Raw genomic sequence first — 18,669 nt, 5'->3', positions numbered from 1 at the left:
ACTTAAAACTCAGTTTTTATGCTGATGACTTTATTATTCAACTAGAATTACCCAATGTATAAAGAATTATGATACTTTGACTTGCTGCATGTTGCACTTCTTGGTAAAGTCTGTAAAATGTGCTTTTCATCTTACGAGTCGATATTTACCAAGCTTGAGATAATAAACCGTGTTTTTAACTTAATAATACATTTACCCCCAAAAACAAAATGTATACAAACAGCTGAGGTTGGAAACTGTCTGTGTTGGAGGAAGTGTGGAGAACAGCTGGCAGACCATTGTCACATATTTTGGAATTGCCCAAAAATCAAGTCGTATTGGGGGGGGAAGTACTTTAAGCATTACAAAACATTTTTGGAGCAGGGATTGACTGCCCATTCTCAACAATTTATCTGGGGAACATTGCAGCCCACCTCTCAGCCAAGGATAAATACTTGATAAAGATTTTATTAGCAGCCAGCATAAAGGCTGTGACATGAAAATGGTGGCAACCCAATTCCCCAACAGAGACTGAGTGGATAGACATTGTATCTAATATTGAAAATATGGAGAGAATGACTTACTCACTAAACCTTAGTACAGAAATTTTTTTGCATTACTGGGAAAAATGGACTGTGTACATAGGATTGAAGGATTAATAAGCCTGCATGAACTGACTGTATTTCCACTATTATAACACATGGATGTATAGATGACCTACTGTTTCTGTTTCAATGAGCTGAGCACACTACATAGATGCATAGGTTTGTGAATTAATGGAAAGAGATGTTACTATATCTTCAAGAAACACAACAGACATATGTTATACAACTTGCTGTAATAAAAAAAACTACCACAAAGATAAAGTCAATTAAGTACAAATAAAGTGAGAGCATAAAAATAAAGAATAATGTGGGGAATGTCTAGACAACAGACGAGCTGATTCCAAGTATTTTCAGTCTGTTGGGTTTGTGTGGTGTCTAGCAGAGAGGGTTAAAGCGAGCCTAGTAGCATTCTTTAGTGTGAGGAGCAGGCTGCAACTCTCCCCGATCTAATCCACTTCCTCCCCAGGAAATGGAGAAGGCGGATTTCTGCCCACACTGCAATTTCCTCCCTCATTCTTTTTCTTTCTGTCTTTTTTCCCCTTCCCTCCTCCTCCTCCTCCTCCTCCTCCTCCTCCACCCTCCCCCCTTTCCCGTCTCTCCTCTCCCTCCCCCTCTTTGCTCTCTTCCTTCCCTCTCCCCCTCAGGACAGAACTCCCTCTGAGTGTGCGGGGTTAATGGACGGCTTGTTTTCCGGCACGTGAGTTTATATAGGCAGAGGAGAGAGGACGAGTGGAGGTGTTTGGACTGCATGCAACAAAGACGTGTGGCTGTCTGTCAGGGGGAAGAGAGTGGATTCAGAGCAGCAGCACAAACTAAAGATTGAAAACTTAAAGAGGAAAAAGAGAGAGACATTTTCCGGACCCCAAAATGTGTGACGGTCCCGTCTATGTGAGGAACTGTGTTTGAAATCTGATGAAAACAAAGAGGACTTCCACATGTCTGCGGATGTGAACTGACCCATCAGTTAACTCGACAGGAAACTGAACGCGGACCTGTTGAGCGTTCTTCCTTTTTCTGCAACAATGCAAAAGAGGAAGTGGGCTGTGGGAGTTTCCTGTGCGTCTCACCCAGCCTTAGCCTGTGTAGCCACCCGGCCCAGCACCCACACAAAAGCCCTGAACTTCACACTTGCTTGAAAAATAAATAAACGGGTTAAATATTGACGGGCGCACGGACAAAGCAGCTCGGGATTACACTTTGAACACAGAGCATATCTTTTGGCGCAGCTCCAGCCCCGCCTGTTCTACGATTGGTTAAGCAACAGTGAGCCAAAGCGACCCAACCGGAGCCCCGAGGGGCCGTAAATGTCCCAGTGTTGCTTAATTCCCCTCAGTTCCACCTTTTCAAAATCTCCTTCCCTGTCTCACCTGCAGACTGTTTGCTTCTCACTTTGCTTCCTCTCTTGGTTCAACAAACACCTGAAATTCCAGGTAGTCTAATCTAGGTAAACATAGAGCCTACTGTTGGTTTTCCTCGGTCTACATGAAAGAGTGCACGTTGCCCTTGTTGTATCTCTGCTATATGTTTGATTTGTTTTGATTAGCCAATTAATGGAGACAGGCCTTCTAAACAAAAGCCACATGGCTACCAATTAGCTTGTTTACTTGTCTCATTAAAAACAGCCTGATTTCTGCTTCTCCGGCTTACGCTGATCTTGACACATCTGTCTGTTCTTCAACACTTTGCTGCTTTTACCAGTTAAAGCTACCGGTGAGTAAGCCTACAGATCAAGTCAACCTTATAGTAAAGACGCCTTGTGTCTTTTTTTCATAAACAAACACTGGAGCTTAGATTCATGGTTACACTTTTCTCTACCCTTGGGGTGTAAAATTCATGCTAAATGCATTTCATTCACCGACACAAAGAGTCTGAGGACTGATTGCTCGCTTCATGCATATTACCAATTAACACACTGGCCCACTTTGAAAAACAATGGGCCTCATTCACAAACGTCTCCTTGAGACGGTTTCTGTGAGAAGTCAGAGGCAGATTCATGAACCTGTTCTTGAACGGCAGAATTGTTTGCATCGGTGTTCTTAAAGACACACTTTTATCATAAAGCTTTTATTTTGTGAATTTATTTGAATCTTTAACCTTTTATCTCTGCTTTTACTGTCTGTTTGCTTTTATTGCTTCTCTGCTTTTATTGTGTTTTTATTATTTTTGTGAAGCACTTTGTTACTTGTATTGAAAAGTGCTATACAAATAAAAGGTATTATTATTAAATAAATGAACAGCATGCCCTCAGAGCTTTTCCTCGATGTTCCCATTTAACATAGGTGTATGCCCCTTTACTGCCCCAAACCACAGAGGACTAAAAAAGAGAAGAAAAGTGATATTTGGCATGCACAATTTCAACAAATAATATATATATATATATATATATAAACCGATGCGTATTTAACTACAGAACAAAAAATCTTCAGTTGTTCTCAAGCAGAAGTGCTGCTGCTGGAGGTGACACACAAACAGGCTGATTGGTTTGATTATACTTAGTGATGGCAGTAGTTGATGTTAAAAACAGATACAATCAATGTTCTCAATTCACACCTTCAGAGAAAACTGTCAACACTGTACTCAGAAAAGGATGTCAGATGAAGTTCAACAAAAAAAGTTTAGAGCAGTTATTGCATGTTAAAAATTTAAGTTGTGACTGCATCTAAATGCATGTCTTAATAATTCAAAGGTGCTGTATGATGGAAAACACAATATCCAATACATTTGCATTAACATCAGCAATGTCCAAATGTGCATTAAAGTGCTCGAGTGATTTTTCAAAAGTGGGTTTTTAAAACAAATGTCTTCTTAAGATCAGAAGGTTAAATGTTAACTTTGTTCATGATTTTAGTGTCAGAAACAAAATGTTACTTTTTCCCGCACAATTTTTGAGTTAATTAAGTTAGTAAGTAAATTTTTTGCTGAAGAGACTGCCTCAAAAACTGTTTTATTTTGCTTTACCTCACCTCACTGTGTTTCTTGTATTGATAACAAACATGCTTTTATTTTGAAAGGACACCGTAGGCATTTCTGCTACATTGAAATATTCTAAATGTGAATAAAAACAGCTAAAAACAACAATCAACATAAAAACAGTGGTCTCTCTCTCTCTCTCTCTCTCTCTCTCTCTCTCTCTCTCTCTCTCTCTCTCTCTCTCTCTCTCACTCTCTCTCTCTCTCTCTCTCACTCTCTCTCTCTCTCACTCTCTCTCACTCTCACTCTCTCTCTCTCACTCTCTCTCTCTCTTCAAAGGAATAAGAGAGAGAGATCATCCACTAATTTAACAGCTGTGGAATGTAATCTTACATGGATTAAAAAATGCTAAAACGACACACTCATTTTTACTGATTTTCAACTGTCTCACTAGACACCTTTACATCCCTATTGACCAATCTTGGCCGTATAATCAGACTGCAATACATTTTTTCCCCAGTTTCATCACTGACACTGTCAACACAGCTGTTATCTGTTTGGGGGAGGGGCTTATTTTTTTTTGCAAATGCAATTAATATTTTTCTACACATGTATCAATTTAAATCAAGAGTTTTCAGTGAGCCATGTTCAAAGAAGTATAATGCAACAGCAAAAATAACAAGCTGAAAACAGTCTCTTGATATTTCTAACATTAGCTAACATAAGCCACTTTTAGCTGAGGTGATAAAAGAGCAAGCAGCAACCTCAACTGCAGTTCCTCAAGTGTCCACTTGAGGCTTACTCAAAAACCAAGGAAACCCCATTAGGCTCCATGTAACATTGTCAATAGCAGAACTAAAGGTGGTATCAGCCTGTTACAAACGAGATGTATTGATCTGTATACCTTATTTGTCTCTTCAGGGGTTGGATCTAGCATAATTGGCATAATTGGAAGTGTGGCTGATTTCAATGATACATAAGTGTACCGTAGGCGTGTGCCAGGGGGAGGGTCTAGTGGCCTCATCTCCATGTTTTCAATCAGCTGAGGCTGAATGGAGTCATTTCTATGATGAAGACTGTCATATATGGGCTTCATGGTGCCTCATCAGAAACAAACGAGTGATGTTACCAAGATTGAGTCCATGTTTCACAGATTCTATGAGCAGGTATGTACCGTTCACAGCTAGAGTGTTTGTTTCTTAAAGTCACCGCTCTGTCAATAACACTCTTCCTGACATATGACAACCCTGGTCCTAATCCAGTTTACAGGTCCTGATTGGCTGAGTTTCCCATCAACAGGAGAACGGCAGTCACTGATAAACCAGCCTTTTAAATCAACAACAAAATCAGAGACGTCGGAAGCAATCCCAACCTAATTTTATTCTACTCGATTATTCTTCCTGCAGTGAGAAGAAGGGGACTGATTCACCTAGCTGAGATTGAAGAACGCCTCCAAACCGTCAGAAGAAATGTAAAGAGAGCATGTTGTGTATGAAATGGGCTGAATGAAAACATGATCCTTGAGAGGAATGAACCAGCTGATCCTGATGTGTTATTCCACGTTGGGTGGGTTTTGTTCTCTAAGTAGTTAGCACCAAGAGTTCTGCTTCCCTTTTTCTCCTCCTTCTTCCTCTGTGATTTCCGGCCCCTGTGTGTTCCTCTCCTCATCATCTGTACCTGCCTGCAGTGTACCTGTTGGTTATTCCAGTGCAGTAGCTCTGTCAGTTCTGGTGCAGTGGAAGCATGTACGGTTCAAGTGCCTGACCCCCGGATCTGCCTCAACGCCTCACAGCTGAGAGGTCCAGTGAGAGGGGTCGGCGCTCATGCAGTGATAATGTTGTGGGTGTCGTCATAATTGGATGTGAAGGGTTTTAACTATTAAAGCTTTATCTCACTGCATTTTTATTTATTCATGGCGGCTCTTCTGATGACGATGTCTATGGTTTCAGTTAGGAGTTTGATAACGCAACCTGCAGAAGCTTAAACCGGATCTATAGAGAATCAAAAGATGTGAAAGTCCCGCCCACAGAGATTGATTGACAGGTGATTCCTGGGACAGCTTGAATTAAAATCTGACTTCCAAGATAAACAAATAAACATCCAAAGAGAGAGATAATGAAAAAAAGCTGGCAATAATGTGTCTGTTAAACTTAAATGACCGGCTGATCAGTGTGTCGGAGTCACTGCTCATCTGGGTGTGTGTGTGTGTCTGTGTGTGAGTGTGTGTGACTCACGCAGGTGCGCAGGCAGCCTGGCAGGCTCGTCCTTCATTCGGCTGGCTGGCCTCGCGGCGGGAGCATGGACGGGGGAGGAAGTGGAGTTTGGCAGCGGGTTCGCGGAAGGACTGAAAGAGCTCCTCTCCTGCTATGAATAGACACAGAGACACAAAGCATGGCTCACAAAGCTCCACAACGCACCGGCCCTGAACCCAAACAGCCCCACGCCAACTCGCCTCACCTCAACATGCACCCACAGCATCAGCTAGCCTCGGTTTTCATCCCTGTACACAGAGGAGTATGTGCTTCTAATAAACACACCTGACATGCTGGGGAGACACATTCTGGAGATGCAAATGTCCAGAATGCCGAACATGCTTCATCTTAAGTGTTGTTTTTTTTTTGCAGTGCACTAACCCATTCACTGACCTGTGCTATCTTTGCAAAGTTTGAATTCACAACATCATTAGCGGCTCAGAGACATCACGTCATAACTCATTCACTCAGACAAATCTGTGACACTTTAAAACGTATGACCAACTGTTCAGTGGAAATGAAAGGAAAATGAAGAAGTATGAATAAAAACAGAAAAACAGAAACATTTTGTTCAACTTGAAACTCAGAGAGAAGAAATTTGTACTCAGCAAATTAAACTTTTCTACCTTCCAGGAATGAACAGACTTACATTTCCATAATTGCTTAAAATAAATTGTTCACTCTCTGCAAAATAAAACTCAACGGAAACATCCCTGAGTTGTACGCAAGCGGCAACTTCCAGCCAAGTGAATTGAAGCAAATGCGCAAGTGTTAAAAACTGCAGTTCCTTGAGTGTCCACTAGAGGCTGGCTCCGGGAGTACCAGAAACAACATACACACCCATTCAAAAAAGCAGATTTTTGATGCCACTCGTCAGCAGGAGACATATTGGAAAAGCTGAACTTCTTAGGAGCGAGTGTGAGGTAAAGAGGCGGGCTTTGAGCCTCCTAGCCAACAGCTACAGTGTTGCCACCTGTCAGTCAAGTCAGCTGTGCCTCTCATTGGAAGACTCGTAACCTCAATATCTTTGAAACCGTGTGTGCCACTGAGAAATTAACTATCCAGACTACACTTGTTTTTTGAACTAGGCTGTTAACATGTTTATTTCTGCTGTAAAGATCGGCTTCTTTGAATTGGTTTGTATGTGGTTTCTGGTACTTCTGGATCCAGCCTGAAAAGGACACTCAAGAAACTACAGTTTTTAACACTTCCGCATTGGCTTCAATTGTCGCGACCAGAGGTTGCAGCTTGAATTAGACTTACAGCTGACTTGACTGACAGGCGGGACCACTCTAGCTACTAGCCAGGAGTCTCTAAGCTCCCCTCTTCGCCTCACACTAGCTCCACAGACGTTAGGTTGAGTTCAGCATTTCCAATATGGCACTCGTGATGACGATAGGCTTCAAAACAGTGCTTCAGAAACAGACTAGTGACGTCACAGATACTACGTCCATTTATTATACAGTCTTGGTTGTATGTTATGGTGAGGCCTTAAAATATCATGATACACGACTTCTTTTTGCTATCCACACACACATAATACAGGTCACGTGTGGAAGAAACAAAATCTAGGAGGTTATTTTGGTACTTAGCGCACCTATGAGGGAATCTCTGTGTGTGTTAGCGCCCCCTCTGGCTAAAGTGATACTTCTTACCTCTTAGCTGATTGGTGCTTCCTGACAAAACTTCAAAACCTGCTGTCTTTTAACAATGAAATGTATCATTCATCGTGGTACTTGCAGTGGAAAGTGAAAAAAAAAAAAAGGCTGTTTCTACAGCATTCTGTGAAATGCCTCATCTGACACCTACCCCGTCACAGCGGTTACAGGTATTAAAAAAAGCGGCAGAAATTGTCAGCCTTGGTGTTAACGGTCTGGTTTGCTTCATAAAGAGGATCACAAATAATTGCAGTCTGTTTCATAACCAGATGAAAGTTCCTTATGGGAGCTTTAATGAATGACATTTTTCTTAAATGTTGGTGCATCAGAAGATATTTTAGTGAGCATGTTGGATGTTAAATGGAGCAAAAACAGGTGGTTTTGGTATTCAATCAGAACCAGTACTTTGATAATTGATGATTGATCTGTTTGTTATTTATCAAGAACTAAAATGCTAAATGTTTCAGGGTTCATCCTTTAATGAAGTTGTTCTGAGTTTTCAAAACATGAATGTGACTTAGATGTCTCGAAATATGGGATTTTTGGTTGTAAAAAATCAGCATTTGAAGCTCCACTTGTCCCACTGTGCAGGATATAATGATTCTTTAGAAGACAAATAAAGGTAAAACTTTCCATCATGAAAGCTGTTTTTAGATGCAGTCATCTCCTGGATACTGACCTCAAAGAATCTCTGCTATTTTACAGCGCCTGTGTTGAAATTAGGCTAAGGTATGAGGTTTTCCAGTTTGTGGCCTCTCTTTGTCGACTGGTTTCTTTTCCTGTAAATGTGGGCAGAGCATGAAGCCACTTAAGTTTCTTAAGGAAGTGAAGCTTCATTTTAGCCGTTTCTCCCCCAGTTTCACCGCCCAGCCGCTCCGAGACCTGCACACCAACTGTACGCACCAGGAATTTCCTGTGGAAGCCAAGCAATAATCTCTAAGTCTTTTTTATTTCCTCCTCTCAGATGCTGAGGCCTCTCTTTACATCCACTTTTTAGAATCTCCTCTGCCCAGAAAAGAAAGGTCAGGTGAGTTGCAATACATCAGGGGCTATGAGGACGAATCTGGGGATGAGGATGCTGCAGAAAACGCAGAGAGATTTGAGGCAGAACTGGGCTGCAGTCCTGTCCACTGACAGCTGTGGTGGGGAAACTTCTCAGGGTGAAGAGCGGCTCATTCTGCAGCATGCGGCTGCAATCGTGCAGTGACATCAGACTCAGTAATGACTACACATCCCTCATAAACAGAACACCATATTTCACCTTCTGCCTCTGAACAGCTGGTATTATTTCAGATATTTCAGGCTGACCTTAGCATCTGAAATTATATTCCCCTATGATTGTACTTGTGTCCAACTAATGATTATACCCATCAATATATTTTGTATTTACTGAGATTTAAAAACACAAAAACATCAAATAAGTGATGAGGATTTATTTTAGTTATGAAGACTTTTACATAGTAATTGAGTAAACTTCCTTCCTTGGTTTTCAAATTGATTCTATGTCAATCAATTTTGACTTTACAGCCGCTATACGGATCGGTTATTTATGTCCACTTTGTCGCCCCCTGTGGACAAAAGCAGTACTTTTAGTATCCTGCAAAAACACAATCATAAGAGACGCTTCACCTCTTAACCCTCCTGTTATGTTGCGGGTCAAATTGACCCTTTTTAAAGTCTGTTTTAGGCAATATATGCCTTCCAAACCAGCTAAATGCAGCATAACAATATGGGCAGCATGTGACAGAAGAGGTGTCCTTTTAACTAATCAACATCACTACTTTAAAATTCAAAAAATTCTAAATATAAAATAAACAAAAACCTGTCATATAAAACTATTGTATTTATATTTAGGGCTTTCCAATGTACATTAAAATCAGTTTTAACATTAATTTCAATGAAAAACAAGTGAGTTATCCTCTTTGAACCATGATCTGTGAAAATTAAAGAACACCAATGCACTATTTTTTTTATTTAAATGCTTAGTAATGGAGATAAAAAAAATAGATTTAAAAAAAATGTATATTGAGATTTTTTGGGGTTCTGACACTTTTGGATAATTGAATATGCCCCGGGTCAAATTGACCCAGGAACAGTATTGCTGCTCCAGAGAAACGAACATAACAGGAGGGTTAAAGCTATCTTTTTTTTTTTTACACAAAGCTGTTTGCAGGATGTATTTGCATTATGTGATGTGTCTATTAGTGGCTTTGTAAGATTAATAACTCTAATATAAAAACGGTGAAACTTCATGCATTTTATTTAAAGCTGTATACACACCTAATTCAGCCTACAGCTTAACATTTTGCTTTTGAGATTTTGTTAGGAAAGGTTATGTTTACACTCTCCAGAAGGCCTGCACAATATAAGAAAAATACGCAATTACATCATTTAAAGTTGCAATAAGGAAATGTTGTAAAGCTATAAGTCAGCTTCTTGCTGTTTCTGATGTCTTACACAACACTTGTGTTTGAAACTTATTTCTGCTGAGTCCAAAATAGATTATAAAAAACATGTTCTCTTACTTTGCTACCAATTCATCTGGTGGTAGCAAAAAGCAAGCTTCAACTTCATCTGGCTGCATCAAAATAGTGAGAATGCATGGCCCTAATATCAAGGCATCCATCATTAGACAAAATGTAACATGCTAAGCAAAGTTTGCATGAAATATTTTTTCCTCTTCATTGCAATGACTTCATTACTCATATTGCGATAATCTAACATGTCAAGAAGAAGTGGAGAATGCAAACACACTCAGTTATCATGAATAAAACAAAGAAGAATGCAAACTGTCTCATCAGAGGAGCTGAATTTTGCAGTCTGTTTCATAACCAGATGAAAGTTCCTTACGGGAGCTTTAATGAATGACATCAGAAGATATTTTAGTGAGCATGTCGGATGTTAAAGGGAGCAAAAACAGGTGGTTCTGGTATGCAATCAGAACCAGTACTTTGATAATTGATCATCTGTTTGTTATTTATCAAGAACTAAAATGCTAAATGTTTCAGGGTTCATCCTTTAATGAAGTTTTTAAAACATGAATGTGACTTAGATGTCTCCAAATATGGGATTTTTGGTTGTAAAAAAAACGAGCATTTGAAGCTCCACTTTTCCCACTATGCAGGATATAATGATTCTTTAAAAGACAAATAAAGGTGAAACTTTCCATCATGAAAGCTGTTTTTAGATGCAGTCATCTCCTGGATGCTGACCTCAAAGAATCTCTGCTATTTTACAGCGCCTGTGTTGAAGTTAGGCTAATGTATGAGGTTTTCCAGTTTGTGGCTTCTCTCTGTCTATGATGAGCAGAATGGTGCAAATTTTTAGCATTTTGTATTAATCGTGACAGATGTTCTATTGTGTTGAATATTTATTTTATTTTTTTAATTTTATTTGTTAGGACAGCTGAAGAGAGACAGGAAATGTGGGGAGTAGAGAGTGGGGGAAGACATGCAGGGACCGGCCGGGAATCGAACCGGCGACCCCTGCGAGGAGGACTGTAGCCTCTGTATGTGGGGCGCTTAGACCACTAGGCCACCAGCGCCCCTATTTTGTTTAGTTTTAATTGATGAAATAATAAGTGACTTCAATTCCACCATATTGCACTACATCGATCTGTGCTCAGCAAGTTGGCCTTTCAGACGACATATATCGATCTAACATCATTATAAAGGAAATAAATCGATTGTATCAATACCATAGACTGTAAATAAAAATGGACAGCGTTGCTCCGCCTCTTCCATTATATGGTTCTGAAGCCAAAAAATCCCTCTCCTGGGTGCCGCCATTGTGCAGCCAGAGCCTGTGAAGCCAATGTAATAAGCTCCACCCTACAGCGTAGCGTCACAAGACGCTGTGTGTCCTTTGAAGTTTCACTCTGCGGCGGCTGTGAATCAAAGGAAACAGGAAGTAAAACCCCGTTTTTTAACCTCTAAAAACTGAAAAAGAAACTTTTCAAGAAAAAGAGGCCTTGAACACAAAACAGTCAAATACTAACTACATATCACCACAGCATACGGATGAGAGAAACATTCGTACCACGTATATTTATTTTTTAAAGTTTGACTGCTCCCCCATTCAAATGAGTTTTTGACCTATACTGCAGCCAGCCACCAGGGGGCAGACACTCTGCTGAAAGCTTCACCACCAGCCGAGCGAGATGCACCCCTGGTGGAAACACTTTGGCTTTTGCAAAGATGTAGATGCTGTTTGTAGGATATGTAAAAGGTCAAGTAAAGTTACCACGGCAACACCACAAATCTATCCAACCAACTACTAAGGCGCCATGGGATTTCACACAATGCTTATATCCATAATTAATTTAGACCTGATTCCCTTACAGGAAACATCAGGAATCTAGGACTGTCCATTATCAAGGGATTTATCTCACAGTCACACTGGTTGAATTTTTGGCTAAAAAGTTACTGAATCAATTTCAAGTCACTGAATCGTTTCGGATCGTATCGTTCTAAATGAACCAATATCGTCCTTTAATCATATCCACAACCACGAATCGGATCGTTGTTAAAAGAATCGTTACACCTCTACTATATCTTGATGTATAGGCCAATTCAACAGTGCCTGTCCCCGCTCCAGCTGCTCTGTGTTGTTGTGTCTGCAGGAGGATCCTTTCTTTAGGACGCGTTTTAACGGTGCTTCTCAAACTACTGGCGTCTCTAAGTGCGTCTGTGTGCAAGATACAACAGGTTTGACCGAGCCGCTTCTATCACTTTTGAGGGGGGTGGGCGGTAAATCAAACATTTTTGCGTGTCACAGACAGTCACGACTTCTTCCCATCAGCGACAGCGGCAGCAGCAGCAACAGCAGCGTGGAGGCGAACTGAGAGCGTGGAGCCGCGAGCAACAGATGACTAGCACAACAAACTGAATGGACGCTGTGCTCACGGGGAGATCCATGATCTGCAGCACGGAGCGGCACGAGTCTCTGCAGGAATAATCACACACTGAGGAGGGTTCAGAGTGTCTGCTGGAGGTAAACGAAGAGGAGAGATTGAGCAGACTTGTGTTACCTTGTAGGCAGCGGAGGAGGAGGATTCAGACATGATCTCCCGTCAACTTCTCTCCTTGTCCTTCCACTTTTACGCTGCGTCCCTCTTCTTTATCTGCGTTCCTCTCTCCTATAGGAACCCACACGGCAGGAGCGGCAGAAGCGGCAGAAGCGGCAGTCCGACTGCTCGGCTCGGTGTTGAAGAAGTTCTTGTTTTCATGTAGCCGTGTTGTTGCTTTGTCTTTATTTACCTGCTGGTGTGGATCACTGCGCGGCTGAAGGAGTGAAAACTTCTTTTGTCTGCGTGTGTTTTCCCTTCAGAGGACGGCAGCGTGCTGGTTAATAATCCCTTCCTGGAAGAGCAAGACTCTCTCTCTCTCTCTCTCTCTCTCTCTCTCTCTCTCTCTCTCTCTCTCTCTCTCTCTCTCTCTCTCTCTCTCTCTCTCTCTCTCTCTCTCTCTCTCTCTCTCTCTCTCTCTCTCTCTCTCTCTCTCTCTCTCTCTCTCTGTCTCTCTCATTGATCTGGATGTGTGTAAAACGGCGAAATGACGTGAATTCCCAGCATTGAGCCTTGCCCCCTTTTAAAGGGAAACCCGTAGCAGGAAATCGCAGCAGGTCTTGGTGTAGCTGAGAGAACTGCAGGCGGACAGACTGACAGACTTCTTTTCTCACGCATAATATTTTAATCAAAGCTTAATTCCAATGCGGTTACACAACAGGCTTAATCACCATGATTCAATGAGGCGGCGAGGAGCGCAAAAAGTACAAGCACTACCGTAATATATCAAAAGAGGCGCAACCACTCACTGCACGCAGACTCATCCTTTTTTTCAAAGTTGGTTTATTGATTTCACAGAGAAAAATAATCACATCCAAAATTAGAGGTTGGTACATTTTCCTTTTTTTTAAACTAAGAAGCATCATAGACGACATACGAAATACAAAACAACAAATAACCCATCACCAGACACATACTCTGCAGATAAACTAAATAGAACTCTAAAAATGAAGAACATAAGACCAAAAGTAAGTATAATAAAAATAAATAGATGAAAGCAATAATATGAACATAGTAAGACACACCATGGTGATGCTCAGTCCAAAGACACACAGCAAGCTGACCTCTCCACATGAGATAAGAAAGGATCCCAGATTTGCTTTAAAAATATGAGCTTTTCCACTCAGGGTCTCACGCAGACTCATCCTAATGAATTGGAAGTCTAATAAACCCCCCTCCATTTAGAACAGGGGTTCCCAAAGTGTGGGTCGGGATCCCCTGGGGGGTCGCAAGACACAAATGGAGGGTCGTGAGGTGTCTTCCAGAATGTTTTATAAAAAAAAATCTATAAATATTGATTATTCTTATTATTATTAATAATAATATATATTTGTTGATTTACCTCGCTTTCTCATGTTTATCTTCCTTTTTGTTTGAACTGTTAACAGCCCCGTGCCCAGGGGCCCCTGCGCACGTAAGGGCCCTCCACGATGGGAGTTGGGGGAAAAAAGTTGCATTTCCATCCTATCAGAGGGCTAAAAAAGTGATGACTAATTAGCAAAGTTCAGTGCACTTTATAGGTTGTAATAAATATGTATCTCATGAAAAGTCTGTAGTAAAAATGTAATTCATTTTACCTGACCCACTATCAGTTAAGATGTGTGAACGTGTGTTAGAGTATAACAGGGCGTTGCTGAAGCAGAACTGTGCTCAGCGACAGCCTAGCGAACCGATCATGTGTAATTAAAGTTTAAACAAAATGTATCAGAAAGAAGTGCTGGAAAACTCGCCAAGCGACAGAAAAGGGACGAACAAAAAAGTGAAGAGATGTGTGTGTGTGTGTGTGTGTGTGTGTGGCGTGCGAGTGTGTGCCTGTATGTGAGGGGCACATGAGCCTCAGTGCTCAGGGGCCTCTAGGGGTACTAATACGGCCCTGACTGTTAATTATTATTATTTGTTTATTATTATTATTATTATTATTATTATTAATATTAATATTGTATTTTTTTTATTAATTAATTTTTTATTCTCTCTTTGTTTTTTTCATTACTTATATATAATTTGTTAACTTGTGTGAACAAAGCAATAAAAAAAGTTGAATGACAAAAGTTATTTAAAAATAGTACATTTTACCCATTATTAGAAAATATCAACAACAACTAAACTTGAAATAAAACCTTGAAAATATAAAATGTAATGAGATTTCAGCTTTTCTTTTTTCCAGATGACTCCTAAGTATCAGTAGCAGTAGGTTCATTCATAACAGCACAGGAAACACAGACACATGCTCATATAGGTAGAGTCATTTTCTGCAGACCAGCTAAATGAAGCCACATTAAATCACTGTGAGGGACAGTGGGCGGTCACAAGTCTTGGCACCTATATTTTGGGGATCGTGGGCTGAAAATTTGGGAACCCCTGCTTTTAGAAGATGGGTACATGAGCTGCTGTCTCTGCTCCAACTAGAGAAAATTAAACATACACTGATCGGTTTCCCTGACAAATTTCCTAAAGTATGGTCTCCATTTGTTGAATTTGTAAAGGAGTTGACTCTGGTGCCTGCTGATTGATGCCCACTAGGTTGGCCTGTGATGCTTATGCATTAGATCTTTATTTATTTATTTGTTAATTTAAAAAAAGAATACATTTCTCTCAATATATCTAGGTTTTGTCTTACTTGCTACTTGTCAATAGATGTCAATTTCTATATTCAGCTTAATGTAAGCTTATCTCTCCTTTTATTTGTATTTGTTTATTTAATTGTTTATTTTTTTTATTACTATCTGTTGGCTTGTCATTTTGTTTATTCTGTTTGTTCCTCTTCTTGGGTGTACTCTAGGTCAGGGGGGCTGAGTGGTATTATTGTGGGGTATTGTCTGTACAAGTTCAGTATGTGTGTGTTTATGTTTATATGTTGTGTAAACTCAAAACTTTATAAATAAAGTTAAAAAAAAAAAGAGATAGACGCAACCAAACAACCTTTAACTTCACGTGGACAGAATTATTATGTGCTGTAATATGAATTATGCTGCTAAAAAGTAGGAAAATGTCACCTTAAAGTCAATAACGGATTTTCTCTCAATAGATGTTGCATTTTAAAAACATAACACAAAGGGAATACGCCTACTCATTGCATAATTATTTGTTGTCATGGTGACTAGAAATCAGTACATCAAGTTGTACTGGAAACATTAGATGTACTTTTATGTACTGGCAGACTCTCCACTTGTTGAGCAGCATTTTTTAATAGTGGATCAGCTCCATGAAAAAAGCAGTTTCATGGTGGAAGAGTTTTCACAGTTAGATCTTGGACTTCAGATGAGGTTGACTTGAAATTCTGATTAGATAGATAGATTGATAGATAGATAGATAGATAGATAGATAGATAGATAGATAGATAGATAGATAGATAGATAGATAGATAGATAGATAGATAGATAGATAGATAGATAGATAGACTTCATTGATCGCCCATTGGGGGAAATTTGTTTGTTCCAGCAGCTTACAAGACAGGACATGAGAATACAACAATGAACTTATACTTTCATAAACTGGGCATTTTAACTCAATTACATCACTGTATTTATTTGACCTGAAATGTAACTGATTTGATTCACTTTAACCCCTTAACTCCTGACAGTTTCTTGACAATTTAAGGACATGCAGGGATTACTAATTACTGTACCTTTCACACATGTATCTCAAAATTGAAGATCAGCTCACCCCTGACTGCATATGAACATTTTTGGGCTGTCAGGACGAAGTTTTCAAAAAGTGAAGGTAAAAAGATCGAGCCTTTTGTGTTCACACAAAACCATTAGCAGAAGTGCACATGCAGGTAGCTCCACTGAAACAGTGAAGGACATGCCTTCTTCACATTCTGCTATCTCCTATCACTAACCATGTTAACTTTGTCACCTCAATCACTGCAGCAAACACAAACCACTGCACACACAGCTGTTTTAGGAGGTGTGGTGTTGTAAAATAGTAATTGCAAGATTCTAAGTCTTGCAAAATCTTTTGGTTTGTGAATTAAATGACTTCAGACATAAGAGCATGCCAGATTTAAGTGTTTTAATAGAGATTTTCAAAAACTATAGGTGATAGCTACCCTGGTCCTCAGTTCACAGCATGAAAGCTATAATAAAAGAGATGTAGAGTACCAGTGTAACAGGTTGGTTTGTGTGACATCAGCAGGCAGAGGTAGCATTAGAGGGTGAACATAGTGGAGGAGTTACAGACACATTTTTCACTCTGAGTATTTCATCAGAGGCTTAACTTAAAGCTCCAGTGAGGAACTTTCAGCTTGTGTCAATATTGGCATCCAGAGTGGACAAAGAGGTCTTTGCCAAATTTGTCTTGCACATGTGTAGTTAATGTGTCTCATGTCGCTCTCTTAGTTAAATATATCGCTCATCAAGAATCTTTGCTTATTTGAAAAAAGGCTGTGTCAGTAGCGTGAAGTCGATCACTTGGTCTGATACCTCCCCCCCGCCAGTGGTCTCTCACATTTAAAATAACCGTACAGAAATAGCCACTCTTCTTGCTAATGGTCCTGTTTGCTTTTTTACATTATAAAAATATAATAATTAATATTTCAGTTTGTTTCACAACCAGCTAAAAACTCCCTACAGGAGCTTTATATGCTGCTGTTCTCTCTGACGGATGAGTCGTCAACCACATTCAACTGCATGGTATACTTTCCCCATGAACATACATTAATAATACGTCAGTATTGTATGAAGAGAACGTTCTGCTGCCCCCAAGTGGCAAAAAAAATTAGTGAATTATTTAATTATTTATTTGATTGGTGCACAGTCATAAATTATTTAGAAAATATATATTTATCTCAATGGAAATTTGAGTACCATATTGCTCCAGATTACAATACAAAAATATGAATGACTAGTGAAATCAAAACAATTTTCAAACATTTCGAATCAAATGTTTAGAAATAGAATAAATAATGAATTTAAGATTGCCAACCAGATGACACATTATTTTGTATAATAATTATGAACATGGTATTTCACATAACAGTTAAAGTACTGTTGCCCATGCTTTTGAAATATAAAATATGTATTCCACATGACATGGTGTAGAGTAATATTGCACAGGATATCAAACATTGTTTATTAAATATATCAGAACAGCAAAGATTCCCCCATAGAAGCAGCCTGATTGGCATGTTTCCCTGACAGATGGTGCACAGAGCTAAATTAACAAACTAATCTGTCGCAAATTAAGAAGTAAAACCAAATTAAAATGTCTTTGAAAGTTGTCAGGTCTCCAGATCAGCTTCACTTCTCCTTGTTGTGGTTTCCTCAGGTCCTTGAAACTATACAAGATGGGGGTGTCACTGCTCTTTCAAAGGTCATCTCCTCATTTTGTGTTTGATGATGTAGGAGTGAAACAACTGCCCACAGGTTTGAAGCTTAGATGAGATTCAGTGACCAGAATGAAAGCTCTGTTCTTTTAGAGCTGCAGAATCTTCCAGCTTCAGAGTTTCTGGTGGCGGCAGATGGTGTAAGAGAAGAAAGGAGAAAAAAAAAAAAAAAGATCTTGGAATAATTGCTTCCAACATGTAGTGTATATTCCCTTCACAGAGAGGGAGGGGGCAGGAAGATAGAGGCTGATGGGAAATCTGCTGCAAGTCACCAGGCAGACAAGTGAAGCTGAGGATAATGAATGCATATCCTCATGCTTCAGACTGAGACCAGAATAAATATTGGATTGAGATATTTTTTAATTATAGTTGATTTATTTCTTAATACAACGATAATTGTGTGAACCATATGGGTCTTTTCATGAAATCCCTTTGTCCATCCCCAGCTCGGTCTCAGCAGATGTGTGTCTAACATGAGTCTGGTCCTGCTGGAGGTTTCTACCTGTTAAAGGAAGTTTGTCCTTGCCACTGTAACTTGCTAAATACAGTGAGGTGCTCTGCTCATGGTGGATTAAGATGAGATCAGACTGAGTCCTGTCTGTAAGATGGGACTGGATCTTATCCTGTCTTGATGGTGTGTCCTTGTTAATAATAGAACATAGAGTACGGTCTAGACCTGATTGTAAAAGCGTCTTGAGACAACGTTTGTTGTGATTTGGCGCTACACAAATAAAGATTGATTGATTGATTGATTGATTGATTGATTGATTGATTGATTGATTGATTGATTGATTGATTGATTGATTGATTGATTGATTGAACTACAGGAGAACAAAACAGTGAATCATGTTTAAACAAATGTACTCAAATCCAT

At 39.8% G+C, this 18,669-nt stretch overlaps 1 protein-coding gene across 2 annotated transcripts in view; it reads right to left on the bottom strand.

Moving 5' to 3' along the window:
- etv6 (ETS variant transcription factor 6) overlaps positions 1-12,808 on the bottom strand; it is a 54,004-nt gene extending 41,196 nt beyond the window's left edge. Inside the window, exons 1-2 of one of the 2 annotated variants that reach the window (XM_034673904.1) lie at positions 12,434-12,808; positions 5,729-5,858 (exon numbers count right to left, since the gene is read on the bottom strand). In XM_034673904.1, coding sequence (XP_034529795.1) covers positions 5,729-5,858; positions 12,434-12,466 — 163 coding nt within the window. In that variant the 5' untranslated portion in view covers positions 12,467-12,808. The remainder of the gene's footprint in view (positions 1-5,728; positions 5,859-12,433) is intronic. The other variant, XM_034673905.1, reaches the window with a different exon arrangement.
- Positions 12,809-18,669: the final 5,861 nt, after the last annotated feature.

The sequence above is a fragment of the Notolabrus celidotus genome, chromosome 21 (assembly GCF_009762535.1).
Source record: "Notolabrus celidotus isolate fNotCel1 chromosome 21, fNotCel1.pri, whole genome shotgun sequence".
NCBI lineage: Eukaryota > Metazoa > Chordata > Actinopteri > Labriformes > Labridae > Notolabrus > Notolabrus celidotus.
This window is presented reverse-complemented; position numbering and strand designations above follow the sequence as displayed.